At 41.6% G+C, this 21,788-nt stretch overlaps 1 protein-coding gene across 1 annotated transcript in view; it reads left to right on the top strand.

The window, feature by feature from the left end:
• Window positions 1-981: 981 nt before the first annotated feature.
• si:dkey-237i9.1 (SEC14-like protein 1) overlaps window positions 982-21,788 on the top strand; it is a 31,773-nt gene continuing 10,966 nt past the window's right edge. Inside the window, exons 1-6 of the mRNA XM_041933012.1 lie at window positions 982-1,331; window positions 2,986-3,075; window positions 18,504-18,653; window positions 18,788-18,919; window positions 20,719-20,847; window positions 21,362-21,635. Of these exons, the coding sequence (XP_041788946.1) occupies window positions 3,013-3,075; window positions 18,504-18,653; window positions 18,788-18,919; window positions 20,719-20,847; window positions 21,362-21,635 (748 nt within the window). The 5' untranslated portion in view covers window positions 982-1,331; window positions 2,986-3,012. The remainder of the gene's footprint in view (window positions 1,332-2,985; window positions 3,076-18,503; window positions 18,654-18,787; window positions 18,920-20,718; window positions 20,848-21,361; window positions 21,636-21,788) is intronic.

Raw genomic sequence — 21,788 nt, 5'->3', positions numbered from 1 at the left:
AGGGGCTTGGCAGCATGCCAACATGACACTCTTATGAGGGCAGATGAAACCAAAGACCCTCCCGTGGGAAAGACACACCACCCTCTATCATCTCGAACAGCTGAAAGAAAGAGAGCGTTGTGTCTATAGTGTCACCCATTGCTTTCCATTATCTTATCAGGAATTAAGGTTCCAACCCCTAATAAACACCTATGCAAATAAGGTTGGAAGATTCACATAAACTATCATGTGGCTTTTTCATCAGAAAACTGATTTTACACATTAAGGTCAGCTGAGTAGTAGAGAGAAAGCCTGGGTGACACTGGAGGTGTGGAGTTTGTGAGATGTGCCACTGGTTGCATATTGGGAAATGTAGGATTCTGCAGATTTTGCCCCATACAAGGAGCTCAAATTTAAGATAACTGGCCCTGTGAGGTTTCTATTTGGACGATTGTTTCTTAAAATTTGCAGCTCCCAAGTTTATCAGAGTGCATTTCTTAATCACTGGAATGCTGATCGACTTCAAGTATCACCGGGACTGAATAAATCTTTGGTTTTACGGAGTAGCAGACACACAACACTCATTACACCTCATAGGAAACATGATATCAATGTGCTGCAAATAAGCTGTACACATCACTTACAGCGTCATTCATTTCACAGTCTGTGAAATGCATAAAGAAGAGGGGGTCACACAGCATTAGACTGTTAAATAAGTCACTGACTCATCGGTCCGGCAATTCTCACAATACATCTTTGGAAATAAAAGCATAATGCCGTGGCTGGAGATCTACATCATTTTGCCCTGATTATATGTTTTGCTCGGAGACGACTGTCCTCTCGTGTTTCGTCCTTCACTTCAGTAAATGTGGTCAGAGAGACGGTTTTTTCTGCACATGACGCTGCCACAGCGCTGCCCTGAGAGGTGGAAAAAAACTGATCTGAGAAAACGGGGAGGAGCGACGGCATCACAGGCATGACTGAGAGAGGAGGGGAGCACCGACAGAGGGATACAGTCCTCCTGTGCCGACACTGCATCTGTTCAGGCGAGGTTTAAGAGGGGACTGTTCAGGATATATAGGCTATCTCTCCAACAACCCTGCCGGTCAGCGCGGGCTATCAGGAGGACTTGTCCCAGGGTCAGCTTGTTTGCTACTTGCTCCGGCTATATGGCCAGCTAGCACAATTAAGCTAACTATCGTTAGCATCAGGTTCCAGCTCATCGTCCGGACCCGGCGAAGTGAAGAGACGAGGAGGGGAATGGCACGAGTTTACTCGGATAGTCCTTTCAGAAGAAACAACGACTAACCAGACTAAACCAACTCAAATTTATTTAGTTCTTTGAATCACCGGTAAGACCCAGTTGTGTTTTTTTCGTTATGTAGTTTAATTTGTAAAGTTAGCGCTAGCTTGCGGGCTAGTCTCAGTTAGCCAGCGCTGTTGTGTTGTTGCTGTTGTGTAACGTCAAGCTAACACTAACAAGTCGGCGTGGCAAGTATTTTTAAACACTCTCAGGTGGTTGTGTAAAAAAATAACAGTATCTCTCATCGAGTTTCTTTTCTTTTTTTTCATTTTTTACTAGTAGCATAACAGAGTGAGATTGGAGAATAAAAGTGTCTTATTTTTCCAGACGTGTTTCGGTTAAAACTGTTAAACGTTGCAGCCGATTCCTGTCAATTGCTAGCTAACACATCAGAGTACTCCATAGAAGACATAAACAAGTGACAGAAATGAGATTAAACATGAGGAATTAACTAACACGTTTATTGAGCCAAAACAAAAGCCTGAGAAAATTGTACGCCATAACAGAATTTGCATACTTAAACGTCAGAAATAACAATTAGATTGGATAACCGATGCCTATCACTTGACATGATCATGCTAGGTATTCAGAGAGACAAAGATTAGCGGAGGAATGGTGCGTTTGAGTAAACACACAGGTGTTACTAACGTAATTGTCTTGTTTTGACATGTCTCCGAAGTTGCTGACAGATCCTGAAGCATGACGGTAATAATGTGTTGCCGTAGCAAACGTTAGATTTGTCTTGTTTAGAGAGGAACACTGTGGCGACTTGTTTATATTCTGTCTGCCTTAGCCCGGTTATTATTAGTCCGCCTGCCCTGATCCCTCTGTAAGTAGTGCTGGGACCTTAGCTCACACCCCTCCTTGCACCCATGTTCCCATCACTGCATAGCAGGAGTTACAGACATGTATCAGCATGCTGAATAAACATAGAACATGAAGTTCAAGCCATACTTTGCACCACCTTTCAATTGGCTGAGTAAGCAGAACCCTTGTTCTTGTTACGTCACATTCTGTTGGTTTTTATTAAAGCCTTAGTTTTTAACCATTAACATCAAGCAATTAGAAGATTTTTTTATTCATTGTTTTTTCTCTGTCTCATCCTGTTCTCTAGCCTTTGCCTAAATGCTCCATCATGTGGAATGTGCTGATTACATGATAATCAATGAGCAGCACCTGCCTTTTTTCATCATTACATGCAGCGTTGTCATGTGTAGCTGTGACCCTAGCATCTGCAGCGACAGTAGATGGACTTGGCGTAGTTATATCCCTGGTAGTTTGCAGTGAAAAGCCATTGCGGTGTTACAGTCTCTGTTTGATAAATGAACGGGAAATGCTGCATCCATTGATCAGTGAGCTCCTCGTTCACGGCTCAGTAGAGTTCCCCTCTGCAGCCCATCACTACATGGTTTTCGAGTTCGTAGGGCTGCTTGCCAAAAAAACAAATGCACACACACAAGCACCTGGCATCATTGAAGCAGTCAGCCAAAACACACCTTTGCTTAATTACATGTTGAGTCTCCTGTTGAAGGGCCAGATGCAACTATAATGCTGTCATTCTGGCACATAGCACATGGTTATTGTGATAATGCCAAGAGTGAATGAAATACAGCCCCAAATTTCATCTTTTCTTCCTTTTGTAAATGCCTGTGATTATAGGTTAATCTGTTATTTCTGATTTATTTATTCTTATTTCTCTTCAGGTTGTTGGCGTTGCTGTGATCCCCATCATGGTGCAGAAGTATCAGTCACCTGTGCGGGTGTACAAGCATCCCTTTGAGCTGGTGATGGCGGTAAGTGTCTTTACCTGTACTTGTAGTCAATCCACTGTCTACATTAATATTGCACCCCATAGATGCAGAGTTATGTAATGCTGGTTGATGGTTGCTTTCGTGGTCACCCTCAGAAAGTAGTCATTGAATTACACACCTTGCATGTGATTGGTTCACAGATTGAAAATGCTGTTGCTGAAGGCAAACTGCAGTGCACACACTTAACATCCTGTTCTCACATTACCATTCTCATGTCCGTGGCTAGTCGAGTTAGGTGTTTGCTCGCTGCACTGTCAGTGCTGTTTGTGGTCTGCAGGACCTGCAGCAACACTACTACGAGAGTGGCTTCTGATGGGCACTGATAACATAAATTTATAGACATGTTCCTAGTTGAAAGATGAAAAACAAAAAAATCATCACAGCAAATGTAAAGACACAGACTTTTTGAGCTTCTTGCAGTGGAACACGCTAGCAGCAGCCTAAAACAGGCCATTGAGTAACTATCTAGAATGATAACCATGTAAATTGGGAGGTTGTACCCCTGTGACACACCACTATGGGGCTGCAACTAATTATTATTTTCATTTTCGAATAATCGGCTGATTATTTTTACAATTAATTGATCAGTTTAATTTTACCTGTGACTTGTAAAAAAAAAAGTGACAAATTCTCATCACAATTTCCCAAAGTGACATCTTTGGAGTACTCCTACTTTCCACAACATTTTAACATTCCAAAACCCAAAGATTCTTCATTAACCAGATCATAAATGACAAGGAAAAGCAGCAAATCTATGAAACAATAATCATTTATCAGAATAGTTGGAATTAATTTTCTTTCTGTCTACTTATAATCGTCAAGTCGTTGCATCTCTACACCACGCACATTCCCTTAGGACATGTGGGCGACTGAAATACAGACTTCATCCAGCTTTCTGTCTTCCCAATGCTTAAGATCTTTTCATTGGTCACTGAAGTGTGGAATCATTGTGTTGTACACCTGCATACTCAGCATCTGAATATATAACATAGAAGTGCTGTTATGTCCAACAGAGGTTCCTCCACAGACTTAGTGGTTGTAGACTATTTGCAGTGTAAAAAATTCAGTGCCTTGCATTGCTTTTAGTGACTGCCTCGCTGCATGTTTTCACTCACTTTCAAGCCTGAGTGCCTGTGCTGAGTGCAGAGAGAGACGTGGGGTTTTCATGTCCCTCTCCTTTCTTTTTGCTCTTTTTCGAATGGCCTTCTCAGCAGCATTCCTAGTGCCATCCATGCTTTCTCTCTTTTGGAATTTTGGAGCTTGTATTGTTTTCTTGTTCTTGTTTTTGCTTTTTTGTGTGTGTAGTTTGCCATGCAAAGCTGCTCAACAATCTTCCCAACCCCAGTGCTGTAGGACAAGGTATGGGTGGAAAGTTCACTGGCTAAATGCGCCAGCAGCCAGCAAATTAAAAACAGTTATTCATTGAGTGCCAGAAGTGTAGTGTAGAGTGTCTTCATACAGTAGTTTCATGTGTGGAAGACAATGGAAATAGTAAAAATGTTCTGTATATTTTCACACCTGGTTATCATTCAAGTGAGATCTAGTCTTAAATGCGATGTAAAAGAAAAGAATAACAAGCAACAGTGTGCTTCACGACACTAATCAAACACTGGATGGATTGTGGATGCATGGGTTACTCAGCAATGTTTTGACCTCAGCTGCTGTTTGTCAGTAGTGTAGTGTTAATGCACGCCTGCAGAGTCCTGGCCTGATTATACAGCCGTCAATTTCAGCCAAACAGTCTCACTAGTCAAAGATGCTTTATGGCTGTACTGATAGTTTCAGCAACGTATGGCTGTTCTGGCTTTATTCATTTAAATGACCTTTGATCACCAGGAAGTTAGTTGGGAATTATTTCCTTTTTCCTTTTAACAAACTGTCATGCATTTTTAGCATGGCAGGCTCCAGACAGGTGCTGTTTTCTTTAAATGTAAATGAGCTTTCTACGCGGACAAGAAAGAGGATGCAGGAAGACTAAATCTCTTTAACACAGGCTGGATTGAGCACTGGGCAAACGCACTGCTATAAATAGAGGGCTAGTACCTACACCTGGGTGTACACATGCAGCCAAAGGGGGGCTATAGCAATAATAGCAAAGCAGACTTGCATGATTCATAAGTTTGAGATGACCCACCTCATGGGTTTTTTCCTGATGGGATCGGCTTACATTTGGAAAACTGTTGAAGTAGCCCTGTGTTTTTTAAGGTAGGGCAGCAACAGATACAATGTATGAAAAATGATTTCTTTGTGTTCTGTGATATAGTTTTTTAGACATTAGGACTGTGGTCAGAATCGACAGTGGATTTTTGCATTAACAGGTGGCTAAAATCTACATTTCAGTCAGTTAGAAGCTGAGTTTGGTATTTGGATTATTTTCTTTTTGTGACTTTTCTCTGCAGTGAGTATTTTTGCAGACACTGCAGAGCAGATTTAATGGTGCGTCACAACACTTGCTGGCTCTTTTTATTGAAAACCCAGTGAAATGTCACCCCTCTCACTTCCTCTGTAGCAGGTCTGTTGCCATTGCAGTATAGTAGTGTAACAACATCCTGCATTTGTGGGAAGCCATTAGGAAGAATTGATACAGCGTACTTTTTATCTACTGTGTTAACTACAATCATCTTCATTTCAAAACTACTTTAACTTTAAATGTATAAAAAGTCTACATGTTGTTCAGGCAGGTCTAGGCATTATGCAGAGTAGTTCCAAATGATATGCATATTACTATATTGGGCCATAGCTTAGTTCAACCTTGTTTTTCCTCACTTCACTTCCTCTGTCAGAGGCTGAAATATTTGCCAGTAATGGCCTCTCCCTTTCGTCTATTGGGGGATAATATTTGACATTTTGCTTTGAGGAATTTGGTGTTCTCTCTCCACTTGACTCTGTTGTTTGGATACTGTCAGTTCTGGGAAATATCCATTTACTTTTCTGAGGGTAAAAACCAAGGCTCTACATTTCTCCGTTAAAGCCTTTAAATGCATCCTCTTAGTCTAGATGAAATACAGCCTCTCTTCACTTGGCCTCGAGGAGCTACTGGGCCAACTGACAGGTGCTATCAAAGTATTTCAACCTCTGGCCAACACTGCTGTGGCTGAATGTACTGTTGCATAAGTCAGGCTTGGATCTCAGATGCCCCTCAGCTGTTTTTGTTCTGCAGTGGTTACCGTACCCTGCTTTGAACATGGTATTCTCAGTGTTCCCGGTGTTGACAGCTTTTGGCAGATTTGTCAGGCTTCTCACAACCTGGCAGTTGAAAGTCAAATCTGATGGTTTTACAATCTTTATTTTTAACTGCAACAGTTATGACATACTTTCTCTAAATACATTAGACCGATCTGGCTTTGACTTTAATTGTAAAGCATTTTGAGGTTACAACAATGATAAAGGGCTGTACAAATAAACCTGACAGAACTAATTTAAAATTCTGCTGTTATGTTTCACCAAGTGATTCCACTAAGCATCTTCTGTGTAAAGGAAACTCTGAACTTCCTCTGTAGATAAAGTAAATTCGGTCAACAACAGTTCTCATCATTCTTCGAGCTTGATACCCTTCTTATCGCAAAGTTGGCCTTTTCTTTTTCTTTTTCTTTTTCTTCCTTTCTGTTTTCTGTTTCTTTGTCGTTTTTTAAGGATTTGGAGTGTCACTGAAGTACTGAAGGAAGTACAGCAGCGGTTTAAAAAAAAAATCATTCTCAGCCACAGCGGTCCCATGAGTCTGCTGCCGCATCTCAATAACAGGAAATGTAGTCAATGCTGTTGCTGCTATTATCGCAGCAGTCCAGTCTCAGAGCCTCTAGTCTATCCTCGGGGAGTCACATAGGAATGTCAAAAGCCCAACACAACACCCTTCTCGCTGTTGTTTCAGGCCTGAAGGGACAGTTGCTTCTGCAATACAACCACAGTTGAAGAATGACTTCAGTAACCACAAGGGGGAAAACTGGCTAACCCTGGAATAGGAAATAGCAGCTAGCTTGATGCTGTCTGTTACAGTTGAGCTTTGAACACAAAAACTATCCCTGAAGCCCTCAACTCCCAGATTAGTATGCATGCTGCAGGAAGAGGGTATTAAGTGAGTCAAAGCCTGTCGTAACCTAACCTGCTCCATGGAAACGTATGGGCCTGTAGCTAATCCACGAATACAAAGCGCTTTGGTCCCGCCCCTGTCCCAGTAGATACTGCCATGCTAGTGTAATGCCTGCTGGACTTGTTGGGCACCATCAGCGACAGGGGATGTTTCTTTCTTGGTAATTAAATTCTCTTTATCAGTGGCAGCAACATTAACAAATACATGCATATGCTTTATATTCTAAATTTTTTCATGGCAAGAGACTTGCAATTGCATTCAGAAATGTGTTGTGCGTAAAACCTTATACTGTTGAAAAAACTGACTCAAAAGCACTACACACATGAGGTTTAATACCTAGAGAGCACAAAATAAAGCTGTTAAAAGATGAGGAAGCAGAGCAGGAATACATGAAACTTACTGGGCTAAGCCGAAATACCGCAAGAAGACAGACAAAAGGAAAGAGGAGAGGCAAAGTGACCCAGACTGTGTTAGCCACTTATTAGGCTAAGCTCTGCCTACCAACCCAGTAGCCTCTGGGCAACAACCTTCAGAGTGTCTGAATTTCAGTGTTTCCCTTTTTGTGGGGCCCACACACTTAGGTGAAAGCAAGGGTGAAAGAATGCACTGCACACGCCACCTTCACAGGTAGACTGGAACCTGTTCTTTGCTCGATGACATGTTGTTACCAGAGGCTCATTGATGAGACCTTCAGTGTATTGCTGAAAACGATTATGTCCTATAATCCAGGGTTGCATGAACTGCTCTGTGTCACAGTTCAGTTATCGTATATGTATGAGGTTTTTGCAGCAGGTGAAAGAAACAGGACCTGTAGTGAAACACAGAGTTATAATAAAAATTTCGACCAGCTCAATTAGGTGAGTTGACAGGGAACTTCATCTTTCAAGTGTTGTTATATCTGTGTCTGTTTTGTCTGTTAGTTGGTTTTGACGGCGACACCAAAACCCAGCAGTTTTAAGAGCACACATTTGTCATACCACAGAGCGTAAACAGTTAAAGGAAAGAGATATTGTTGATGAAATGTTTGATGTTACCAGGTTTGATTTTCTGGAAAAGGCTGATTTTTGCTCCTGCACTTGCGAGCTCACATCATGTACAGTCTGCTTATTTCGTCTTCTTTTGCACCATGAACTAATGTGAGCTGTTTGTGCCTCCTATAACTGCCTACATGTGGATCCTGTCTTGCATGTTTTTCTAAGTGTCAAATCGCCATCACATTGTTTTCTGCCTGTTTACTGCCAGGGCAGTGTTTCTAAACTTGGCTCATCCTGCTGTCCCCCTACTCTTTGTCTGGCCTGGCTAAGCGCAGAGCAGCTCGCCACAGTGACATCCTGTCCCACCATGTCCTGACCCACTTACGGCCAGGTCTGGTTAAGGCTTTTGCAGCCCAATTCTTTGGCACAGAAGCATCCTGGGTGTTATCTATTGTTTTAATCCGTCTGTGAGCTACTTGCTTGTCTAGCGCACATATTCACCTCCTGGTCTCACATCGAGAGGCATATACTTACATACAGGCCAAGACTGACCTTCATGCCAGCCTTGCCTGAATAGAGAAATCACTCCACACTATCTTTTTGGCATGGTCCACTGAAAAAGAGAGGACAGAGAAATAGAATGAAACCTGATTACACTTCATTCATGGTAGTTATTCAGACAGAGCTCCTTGAGGGAGATTTAATATCAAGAAGGCAATTTGGTATTACTCTTCCAGTGAAATGTTTGCTGAATTAGCTGTTTATGTCTGCTTTTCTCATCAGCTTTTCTCAGCATTGCACCTGTCTGTTCTGATTCAGAGAATTTCCTACCACTCTTCTGAATGGATCTGTCAGAGCTTTGCCTGCAGTGTGTAATTCACTTACTCGGCTAGATGCTGTGTGCCAAAAACAGGGAAGAGTTATGACCTGCCTAAGGGATAGAAGCTTATCGTCTGGCGTGCTGCTTCAAACAGCATTAATAACGGACTGTACCACCCCCACCACGTGACTTTGTGAGCCTATGAGAAAATTCTGGAGCTGATTTCATTCACTGATCACTGGGGCACTCATTCACCCTCTTTGCTGCTGCAAGGTTGAGATGCTTCCCCAACAGCTCCCCTCCCCCATGCTGCTTCACTCTGCTAGACACAGATGAATGTGTGTGCACATTCTCTTACACAATGACCCTTTTTCACATTTTATACTGCAATTATGCTACAGTGTGGCATTGGACAGTGACTCAGATCAGTGCGGCAGCTTTGTGACATGCTTATGGTATACTGTATTAGTCTTTGCATGTGTGAGTGGGCCTGCTGCCTACTCTGCAATGATATGACACAGTGTGAATGTAGGTGATATGTTTCTTTCCCCTTCAGATTTGTAGGCGTCCCCACTGACACCCCATAGTCACACACAGAGCAGTCTGTTCATCTCTTAAGAGCAGTGATCAGAAATCACCAGTTACCAGTCATTACCTCAGCCTTTCCTGGAAAAAAATGCTCAGGAATGTCGTCAGCATTTACCATAACCATTCAATAAGACGTTCGTCACAGTTGATAAAATAATTGAATGTTGTAATAGTGGTGGCAGAACAGGCAGTGAATATGCTTTGCCTGCCTTTCTTCCCCTTATTGTAAAGCAGGATGTCAATAATGCTACAGTTTCCTGTAGCACATTGCTTGTGAGGAATTCTCATAAACTTGTATGCAGTGGTTTGGTCCAGTGAAAGTGATGAGTAGGGCTGCACAGTTATGGACACAGTTCATCATCTTTCAAGTTTTTTTTTTATTATAGCTTCCACATTAAATATTTGTGACTGCAGGGAACATTCTACACCATCTACAAAAAAGTAATGGATAGTATAATGTTTCACATCAATTAGGTGGAAATCAAAGACTGAGACTTTTTGGGGCATGTTTCATATCCTCAGTTTTAAATCTGTTGGTCTTTTGAAACTAGAATTCCTTCAAGACCCTACCTTGCCTTGACTGATGGTATGTTTTGTTGTTTTCTTATGTTTTTGTTTGTTCTGTAAATGTCAGTAGCGTTTTAAGTGAACATTGTTCAAAGTGAAGCCTTAATAGATTTTGAGACTGGAAAAGGTTTTATATTCAATAAGTAAATTCCATATTGATATGATCAAATGTAATTGAATCCCGATGAAATGTGTCCTTAGATGTCACTCCATTTCATCATTTTGGAGCATCATTGTCTCAGCATTTCCTGTATGTCTTTTAATGAGCTGATGGAGTTAAAAGCTTACTTTGACAGAGTTGTATCTCAGTAAGCCTTACACTAGCAAAAATGCATACAGTTCTGCAGCTCTTGTTCTTATTATGATGACTTTTTGATAGCCGGCAGATGGCCTTCCTGCTGCTTTGTATTCCCTGGTGCGCACATATATCCAGCCATGCGTGCATAATCTAGGAATGTAATTTAGCATATTGCATGGCACACCAAATATTCAGAACCTTACATTTATATAAGGTCTATATACTTGGCAGATTGCCCCCCTCCTCTCTCCAAGTTGGTAGTTCCAGGCAGTTCTGCCATTACAATGCACATTGTAGCAGTGAGATCACTGGCAGGAGAGAAGTGGGTGGTATGGCATGTAGAGACCAAAGGCTCTATTGTTGCATGTGTTCAATCAGGAGCTTGTTCTCTCTCCTATCCTACATCTAGTCTACACCTACGCTTAGATGCTGTGGGACCTGATGGGTGGAGAAATGTTTCATCTTGGCTGTGTTTAGGTAGTGCTATGAATACCCTTGATTTGCCATGATGAACCTTTTACAGCACACTGACCTGCATTTTTATTTTTTTATCTTAAAACATTACAGCAGATCAAAATATTTAAAGTCTGTTTAAGTATAGCAAATACTGTGTTGAGCACTCTACAAATAGATTAGTATTAGCACTATATCAACGCTGGAGGCTGGGTCCACAGTATCCTTGTCATATTGCTGTGCAGGGGGTTTAACTGGTTGGTCCAGCTAACAGGGACATGGAGGCTTTTGATTCGTTATAGCATCTTTTCCCAAGAGTGGTTTCACCTACTTAAGTTCCACGAGTGGCTCTCCATTAAAATGCTCCTTCTGTACACATTGATTCATAGTGAAACCAGTTTGTTGAAAAGCCTAATGGGCCACGCTATGGTCCAACTGCCATTGATTGGGCTTCCAATGCTGTGGAAGGCAAAGTAAACACTGTGAATGTTTTTTTCTAAATTGATGGTCAGTTAATCAATTTTAAGAATTGACTGATCAAAAATGGACTAGGTGACAATCAACAAAGTGGCAACTAGTTTTTGTTTTCAAATAAAGCCTGTAAATGTTGTATGTATGTAAAATGTATGTTTTATTCTTTACGTGAATTTTGTTCAGTCATACTTAATGAGCAGGAGCAGCAATGTCAGTGAAAGCATTTTCTTTCATGTATGATTTAAATATATTATTTGTGTTCACTATTTAAATACCAAATTTCCTTAGGCTGTGCAACGGAAATGGCCCAAGCCAGTTTTTAAATAAAGCTTTAAGTTTTTACATTTGCATTCCTACACAGAATATGTTAAAGACTAACGAGGACTTCTGATTCTTAAAGGCACAAGTCCATGCCTAGGCACAAACTATAACCAAGCTTGGATAGAAGTGTGTCTGAACCAGAAAAACACCTGAATTACACTCTTTGCAATGGTTTTGGTGTTAGTATTGGATTACCCAGATGTTTCTGGAGAAATTGTAGTTGAATTAAATTAAAATCCAACACAGAGCGAGGTGAAAGATTTCTCCCTTCTTGGTTTCACTATTGCAAGCGTAAATCCTTTTCCTGTTCCCTGCCCTGATTAACTGTAGTGCCCTGATAAACCAGTATAGCCTGTCTGAATTGTAATCTGCTAGTTCTCACGTATGAAAATATCTTAAGTAACCACTTAACACCAGTTTCTTTTTGTCTTTGACACTTCCCTGTGCATTTGAGTCAGTTACAAGAAACTCACAATTTTTCAAGCTGCCTGCTCAGTAACTTTCCTCCTGCTCTCGCCCCATCCTTGTTGATGACCTAGTTTGGGGTTTATAGCTTCACTCTCTGAATGAAAACCAGAGGGAAATTTCCTCTCCATATGCTGTTCTCTATACCTCATTCTCTAACCTATGCACCTCAAATTATGTAAACAAATCCAGCAAAGTCTTGTGCGTCAGGACCATTATTTACAGAAGCGGGTCGTGTGTCTGCAACAAACTGTTTCATGAATGAACGTGACATTATCCGTCATTTAGCAGCACTGGCATCCCGCCGGTGCTGGTGGTTGGGTGGATCACTTATCTGTACATCTAATTGCCTCTCAAATTTTCTTGTGACCCTGATTGTCCACGAGGCAGCATCCTGACATCCTCTTTGTAAGCAACATTGAACATGACCCATTAAGTCCAACTGATAATTGACACGAACATGATGGACGATGTCCAACAAAAATGCGTCTGATCTCAACCCCTGTGATGACGTTCCCAACAGGTCAGGTCCCAGGATTGCCTGAGGTGGTGGGTGGGAACTCGTAATGATTTTTTCCATCAAACATTGGCTAAATGACGTCACACCCCTGCCAGCAGCAGTCACTCAAAGCCCAGTTTGTTTTTATCTGACGTCAAGACTGATGTGTATTTGTTATGCAATATGCATTTAGTTTTTTTAGAGGAAAAAATCAGAGGACAGCGTCAGAGAAGGCCTAAAGTGTGGCAGCACTCCCGATAATGAACCATGTTTTTGGTTGTCTCTTAGCTCCCCATTAACATCAGGACAGCAGGAACTCTACACACCTTTGTTGCAGACTAAAAGCTCGGCTGTTCAAACTGCACCTTGAAATCAAAATAAAAAACGAAAGAAAGAAAAACAAGCCCATCGTATTCTCTCTCTGTTTTATTTTATACTATATATATACTTTTACACTTACTGCATTTCAGTGTATTTGATGAAGTCTGATGGACTTGCTTGATTCTTGTAATTGTTGGGTTGTATCCACATGGTTGAATGCACATGTTGTCGCTTTGGATAAAACCATCAGCTAAATGAATGAATGCAATGGATGTTGTTTGACAGTGGATGCAATTTAGCAGTGTGACAGTGTGTGTGAGATACTGAAAGATACTGAAATGTTACAAGAGAAATTAGAGTGTCTTAGGATGCAGTTGCTGGTATCCCTTTTGTGTACACTACTGTTTTATAACTAGGACCAAATGTCATGCTGACTCATTTGTTTGTCCTCACACCACCAAAAGCCATAGTTTGTTCCGTATTCAAACAGAGGAATAATGCAGCCTATGAATAGAACAAGTCAAACATTGCTCATACTCTTAGTCACTCTTCTTGTGGATTTCATCTGAATAGGAAATGTAACCTGATCGACTGCTGCGTCTCAGCTTTTCTGCGCTTTGTTTGCTGGTGTGTTTTGACATCATCTCTAAGCTATCTTCATCAAGTATCTTAATCTTAAGTGCCCTCCACCAAAATGTTCCCATTTTCCCAGCTGCCAGAAAAGCCAGCTGATAAAAATAGCAGAGGCTTACCTCTGGGTGGCTGCTATCTCTATTACACAACCATTTTCATGAGCTCCAGGGATGTGACACTGCTCCCAAGGAAGTTGGAAGTGTTCTGTGGCAGTGTTGGTCCCAGAACACCTAGTGGACGAGGATTTTCATCTTACCCATAGCAGATTGTCCCTCATCTCACTTGCAGGATTCACTAGATAAGTAAATGCCATTATCTAAGATGCAGCACACCCAAGAAGTGGAGCAAAAGTTCTTTTTAAAACGTTCTGCATTCTGGCAGGAACATATGAATGGCCTTGTCTAACAAAAACTGTGTGTTTGTGGCATTTATTTTTGGTTGTTTAATTGAAATCTATTTGAAAGCTATGTAAAACTTGATATACCAGAACATTTACCATTATGTCAGTTCATGTCCTCTGCATCTGACTCCCTTTAGTTCCTTTGAACAGCTGTAAATTGATAGAGACTTTACATCAGAGCTGTTGGTATGTTACAACAGCTTTGCGTTTGAGTGAGGGTGTTTCTTACTTCATCCAATGCAGTGTTTTGTGGTACGATATTGCAATACATTGGTGGACTCACACTGCCTCCCTTCTCCAAACATAGTCATGTTATCTGTCATGCATACAGTAAATACAGAGTTAATTCAGTTCTACTCTTGTACTTCTTTGCAGTAAATATCAGTTCCTTTCTCTTGTGTGCCTGTATTTATTCTTACTGTGTTGAGTTGTGGCTATCGATATGACCCAGCACCAATGTTACCAGCAAGTGTTACTGCACATTCATTGTAGATGGGGAATAAAGTGCTACTTGATACTAGACATTTTCAGCCATTTTGGCTCTCATCCCTTAAAAGCAAAAGCAGGTCAACTTCAGACACGCCAAGTGCAAACTCAGACCTGCTCATTTTTGTTCTGTTGTTTGGTATGTTATTAAAATAGTTGATCGGAATTGGTTTTCTCAAATCATGTCGACATTAGGGTTGGGCAATTTAACGAAACATAATGTGTGAAGATATGTATTTTTTTTTACTGTTTATCCTGTGGTATCTTTCCCCTGCAATGCCTCTGGGTGTACAGGATTACTGGAGGCATGGTTGCAAAACAAGCACAACTGTTTTATGGCAAGATTTGAATTTGCCATGATTTTCGCATCAATGTGATGAAATACCATGATTTTAGGGCTGCGACTAATGGTTATTGTCACAGTTTTTCAATTTGATTGGTTAGCTATTAAAACATCACTCACTTTACAGTGATATTAAACAGAGAAAAGCACCAAATTCACACATTTGAGAAGGTGGAACTTGAGAATGAAGAATTTCTTTCAGAAAAACGCCTGGAACAGGTTTATCCAAGAGAGCTCCTTTATTTGCTTGCCGTGTGGTTGCAGCTATATTTAAGTTGTTTTTTTTTTATGCCACAGGTTCAAGCCAGATAATGGCTGGGCTGCTTGCCAGCACTCTTGTTTTCTTGGCCGTTAGTACATTCTGCACAAATACATGCACCACGCAACCCTTTGTAGTCTTGATATGTACCATGTATCCTCTCGGAACTCCTGGGTTTCCTGAATCTCCCTTCCTGACTGAAATAGGTCTTGTTTTCCAAACCCATGCCCTTATTCACACTGCCTGTTGTCCAAAGGCAAAATGTTTTCCGTGTATGCAGGAAAGGATTAAGTAACCATGTATTGTTTTTTATATTTTCTCTCATGCGCCACATGGAAAGCAAATAAAAACTCCAGGCAAATTCCAGGAACCATTACTCATGGCTTTGCCAGTTGAGGTGTGTCCAGGCATATCCTTTCACCATGGAGACTGGAGGACAATGTTCTTGCAGTCTATCTTACACACGCACAGTTGTTTTAGCTAGCCAGGAAACTTGGATATGTTTTTGTGTTATATTTTTTTCGCTGTCTCGGTATGCTAAAGCATTTCAGGAAAGCAGACAAATGAGTATTTACTATGGTGGAATGGTTACCGTGTCTGCTACGGTTGATGTCATGAGTGCCTGCTCCTTGTTCTTAACACTGACCACAGGGCAGATGAATGTCATTAAACTGTTGCTTTGGCTGCTTACTGAGAAGTTGTTTGGAAATCTGGTTTGGTTGTAAGATGGAGTAAATAGAACATCGCAGGTGTCAAGTATGCATCTTATTGTTGTTAAGCTATATCTTTTTGTTCATCACGCACCTGGCAGTTATGTAATGCTAAATCCATTATCTGCTGTTGAATTCAACAGATTCATGAGCAGGTTATCATCAAGTTATTCTCTACATGGTATCGGAGAAGAGGAGAAAATAATAGAAGATGTCTTAGCGCAAATTAAATAGCAACAAGTTAAGTGTTTCCAATTCCACACTGTTTGTTGTTTGTTTGAAGTTGTTGGTCAGTATGTATGTCAGTATGTCTGTTATCCCGATCAATTGTGCTTTGTATTTGTTGGTTGATTTCTGAGATGACTGTGACAAAAGTTAATTATGGCAGTTCACAGTTATTAGTACATGCATACATATATACATACATACACACACACACACACACACACACACACACACACACACACACACACACATAATAGTATCTCAGATGTGACCAGGTTTAGCCTCTGTGTATTTTGAAGTGTGTAGCCTAGCAGCATGCCCTTACGTTCCCTTCTCGAGGAATAAGCTGGTATCATGCCATGCCTGTTTCCTGTTTTTAACACTACTACAGTGGTGACTATTTTCAGTTCACGAGGGGCAGATTAAAGATGTGCTGACGTTGTGCGCATAAAGGTTTGGTTGGCTTTTTCATGAAGCAGAACAAGGTTCTGATAGAGGCTTTTTTCCTCTTAGTGGTTTACTGTCTGACGCAAAGTAAACCCTATTTTGTGCAGTATGTAAGCCCATTGTTTGAGTGAAGTAGTGGGGTTTTTCACGGCACATGCCATTTGTGGGTGAGTTTGTTGTTGACGTATGGTTGTTTTTAATAGGTGAAACTGATGTTTGCAGTCAGTGCTGTTGTGCTGACGGCAGTACAAAGCCTGCGCCCAGTGTTCCAGAGTGTCAGGGCAGAAAAACAAAGCTCAGCATTCACTCAGGGAGTGGACAGTGGGCAGCTGAGTGGCTCAGTAGCCCTGGCAGTGGTATGCCAGGAGCTGCTGAACCCTGCTGACTGCCTGCTCAGTCACCACCCAATGGCTGCTGATCCACATACTGAACAGTAAACCTCCTGTCATGTTTGCTTCTTTATGTTTAAAGATGGCAAATGTATACTGACAGTTATATGCAAAAAGACCAATCATTATGTGGCTCTGGTCCAAACATTAAGCTTTCTGTTCAGTTTTGATCATTTCTAAGCTCCATTTGATGTCATAGCGCTTTCTGTGATCATGGTTTTCCCTGGAGCTTAAAGAAAAATGGGTTGCCCTTTGCTCCATGGAACACAGCTCCTTTATCAGCGAGACTCAGCTGACACCAACTCAGCCGACCCCCAAAGTCTTGTGGGCAGCACTCGCTCTTTCAGTTGATCTCACTCAGTCTGTCCCTGACCTCATCTTTCCAGACACATATTTTCAGGGACTCTGTATGTTTCCAGCCCCCATTGATAAACTGGTAGATTTGCAACATTCCCCACATCTAGGTTGTTCCCTTGTCTTTCTTAATGGCATTGCTTCTGTGGTCTTTTTAAATCTCCATTATTCACCGATTTGCTCATTCACTCACAGACAAGTACATTTATTCATACAAACTGTTAAACATGAAGAAATATCCTGTTCGGTTATGCAGCAAGGATACTTGACACAAGACTCAGACCAGCTCAGTGTTATGACTAACTTTGGCTGTGTCTCCAGAGCACCTTATCATGAACATCACTCAGTTTACGGTTTACTGCTGACAGTCCTGTCTGGTGTTTTAGACTTACTGGTTTCGCAACCATGCTAATCAGATCCAAGATGGGAGAATGATGGCAATGAAGAAAAGGAAGAAGTGTGTGCTGCTGCTGCACATTTTGTCAGCCAAAGCCCAGTTGCATAACAGCTGGCCTGGCTGATCTCTGAGCAAGAGCTGAGTTTGCTAGGGTTTTGCATTTATGTGAACACATAATTTAGAGACATGCTGTTGCCCCTGGGCCCAGCGGCGCTTATTCTGCATCAAGCCCTGTTTTGTAAAGGAATTAAAAAGTGCTTTAGTTGAGTCTTGGCAATTTCTGCTGTGGCTTAGCTCGAGTGAGAAGTTTGGAACAGTGCAAAAGTGAAAGAGCTTTTGTTTGGCCTCTCACTTGTTTGCTGCATAGAATTATTCTCTGCCCACCTATTCAGATTCTTCAGTCCCTTTTAGCTCAATACTTGCATTCTTAAAGAATACATGAACTTTTTATAATGAATTTTATATAAGCTGGCATTACAACACCCACTGTTGCTGTGTGGTATTTATAAGATGAATTTATCCTGAGCCTTTCAATCAGATTTATTGAAATAAACACCATAGCTGTTAAATGGTTAAATGTGGGGGCTTTGTTGTGTGCTGCAGAAAAAAGACAGTGTTGTCTCTTGCTTCATCTTTCACCTTTTCAGCTACCTTCATTAACACACTAAAGGCCATATGCAATAACAACCCCCCCTTTATTATTGGTGTTGTCTTAAGCACTGCTGGACAACAGATTTTGTTGTCTGCCCTCTGCACAGCATGTAGAGAGATGACACCAGAGCTCTCGAAACTGCTGTTATTTTCCTCCTACTTTATTCTCTAGAATGAACTTAAGAGATATCTTCCCAGATTGAAAGCCACCATGCTAGCTGACAAGCTTGGCTCCCCTTCCTCTTTCAGGCCTATGAACGCCGGTTCCCCACCTGTCACCTTATCCCCATGTTTGTGGCAAGTGATGTGGTGGATGAGGAGACCAGCGAGGATGGTTCCACCCAGAGGATTGAGCGCCGCTGTGCTCTGGATGTGGACGCCCCACGCTTGCTCAAAAGGGTATGTTGCGTTTCAGAGTGTGAATTTTTAGTTCTATGTGCAGTAGTTTATTAAGCTGCAACCTTATGTTTAGTTGTGATGTAAATGTCAGTTTAGTTTCCTGTAACATGAGTTGTTGTGTGTGCGGTTTGCAGATTGCGGGTGTGGACTATGTCTACTTCATCCAGAAAAACACGCTCAACCGAAAGGAGAGGACACTTCACATCGAGTCCCATAATGAGACCTTCTCCAACAGGGTCATTATCCATGAGACCTGCTGCTATTCGGTCAGTAGCTTTTACACGCCTGTGCCATTTAGTGCAGTCTGTTGTCCAGAAGCCATGTGTAACATATCATTGTAGTACAGATGGCCCCAGAGGGAAAATCATACCCTGACCCTGGCAGTTTTCATGATATGCACAATCCATTGAGTTATTCAGAACCAAACATGTAAATTCTCACGGACAAACACACACGCTCTGTAAAGCTGTTTTTCAGCTGCTGAATGGCAAGCTGCCGCCAGCATCCCTGCGTTCCTGCAGAGAAAACCATGTTTAGACTAGCACTGAGCATGTTGCTAGCTATCTCAACCTATCCCTGTCTCTCTGAATTATTCAGTTCCATCACATTCTGGCCAAACATGCTCATGTACTGATCTGAAACCAGCATGTCTTCACTTTTCTCCCGTCCCTACTGTGCACTGCATGCTTAACTCTGACTTCAGATCTGCGTATCATGAATGGGAGTGCTCTGAGTTAATGAGGTCAAGCACATTGTATTAGCCTCCAACTAACTAGAGTGCTAATTTTAGGACCAAGGCCGCACAGAGGTTCTTATTGTGTGCCTTAGCGCACTGTGCTAACAGTAACCAGGACGGACAGCTCAATTATACGGAGCCAATGGACCTGGCTAAAGCTGAAATATTTTGCTAGCCAAGGGTAGTGAAGCTACCAGCACAGTGCCTTCAGAAAGCATTAACCTCTTGACTTCTCTCTGATTTAATGATGCTGGAGCCTAAATCAAAATGGATTTAAATAATTGGTTAAAATTTCGTTTCAAGTTTATCGGCCTTGATCCCATGCTGAGACATTTTATGTTGGGTATCTGCTGATACTATGTCTGATCAAATACTTACGTTACCCTAAATGTTGGTGAAAATGTATCGTTCATAATGAAATAAGGTTTAACCTACTAAAACTGACACACCTTATGTTAAGTACAAACTAACATGACGAGCTGCTACCTGAACGCTTTGTGGATTGCTCTTTGCTGTTAAGAGAGCAAGGATAACAGGTTTGTCACCGTCAGAACTCAGTGAACCCTGTTGCCAGAACAGAGTCAGTCACTGGTACAACCAAATCATTTTCCCCGTTTTCATATTCACACACTGCATATAGTGAAATACTCCTAGTGTTGAGCCTGGCTGTCATTGAGGAGAGCAGTGCTACAGCATTAGCAGGCTGAGGTGGACAACAACAGAGCAGAGTGAAGGAAGGATTGGATTTTGATTTAGACAATGCTGATCCATTAAAACATGCCTAGATCGGCCCTGATGCAGATCCTTATTATTGGCTCGGGACATGTCTATAAAATATACACAGAATAAACCAAAATAAAAAAAATCTTTTAGATTTGTCTTTTTTTCTTTCAAGCACTTCCCTCGTAGAGTTGCCATAGCAGGACTATAATCACATCAAAGATAGATGGAAAACACTTGTCCTTTATATTACTGATACTGTCCAGCTAAACCTAATGATTTTCTTCAGATTTGTCTTAAATAGACTCTGTTTATTTAACATCACATCTCACAAGCTTTTTACCACACACCAGAAACATGTGTGTCCTTGTATGTTTGCGTGCTGTCTGTTTTAGCTCCAAACTGTTCATGTGTAAAGGGCCAGCTAATTTTATATGGACAGACTGACACACACACTCCCACACACAGTGCACAGTGTGAAGATTGCTCTCTGTGTGCGTCACCATCAAGTGAAGCTGGGTGTGTGGTTACCATAGTAACCTGGTCATCTTGTTTTCTGCCTGTGTATACAGAATGATGTACAGTGTGTGTTTGTGTATGTTGGTACAGGTTCACCCGGAAAATGAGGACTGGACGTGTTTTGAGCAGACGGCCAGCCTGGACATCAAGTCCTTCTTTGGCTTTGAGAGCACCGTGGAAAAGATTGCTATGAAACAATATGCCAGCAGTATCAAAAAGGTGTGCTCGTGTACTTGTTTCCTTTGCATTTTCTGTGCATTCACAGAAACATAAGTTTACAATTGATATATAGTTGCATAATGGTTGCTATATGGATTATGCAGAACTGACAGTATATTCTATGAAGTGGTGTTACAAGGTTTCTGGAGCATGAGTCAGTCAGTCTGTCTCATACTGTAATTGCATAAGTGAGCTTGTATAATCTCTTTGAGTGGACATGGGTCTTCTCCTGTGGATGTAGTGAGTCATCTGCTTTCGGATGGGACGGATGTGGGCAATGTTGAATGCATCCCTTTTATTTTTTCCCTCTGCTTCCATTAGCCAACACTTGAGTTGGAAATACTGATTGAATATGCAGAGCCTTAGCCTTTCTTGGTTTAAACAAAGTGCATGCTCTATGCAGATATAGTATTGTGAGTCTTGTTGGTCTGTATTCCATATCCTTGTCTTAAATCTCATTTCCTTGAATTCACACTCTCCTCTGCTTTTTTGCCATAATTGTGACTCCTCACAGGGAAAAGAAATCATAGAGTTCTACCTGAAGGAGCTAGAAGATGAAGGGATCACCCATGTGCCGCGCTGGACTCCCTCCTCCCTTCCCCTGCCTCTCCCCAGGCCAACCACCCTCTCCACCAGCCCACCGGTCCTTCCCAAGCTCGCAGTCACACCCGACGTTTCTATCCCACAGCCCACCGATGCTAAGGACAGCACCTCTCAGGACACCAAGCAGGACAGCAGCACACTTCAGGCAGACAGCCTAACAGAGATCCTGGCTGGTACACCTGAAGGTGTGTTCCTACATATGATTGAAACATGAAAGCCAGAATGGTTTGCATGTGTGAAAATCTTTGTACCCATACTGAAGTAGCACTGTTATCATTACAGCAGAATACAGGGTGCGTTTTACAGCAAAAACAATGAAAAGGCCTCTTTGTTTACTT

This window comes from Chelmon rostratus, chromosome 3, assembly GCF_017976325.1.
Source record: "Chelmon rostratus isolate fCheRos1 chromosome 3, fCheRos1.pri, whole genome shotgun sequence".
Classification (NCBI taxonomy): Eukaryota; Metazoa; Chordata; class Actinopteri; order Chaetodontiformes; family Chaetodontidae; genus Chelmon; species Chelmon rostratus.
The sequence above is the reverse complement of the archived record's forward strand: the minus strand, read 5'-3'. Positions and strand labels throughout refer to the sequence as shown.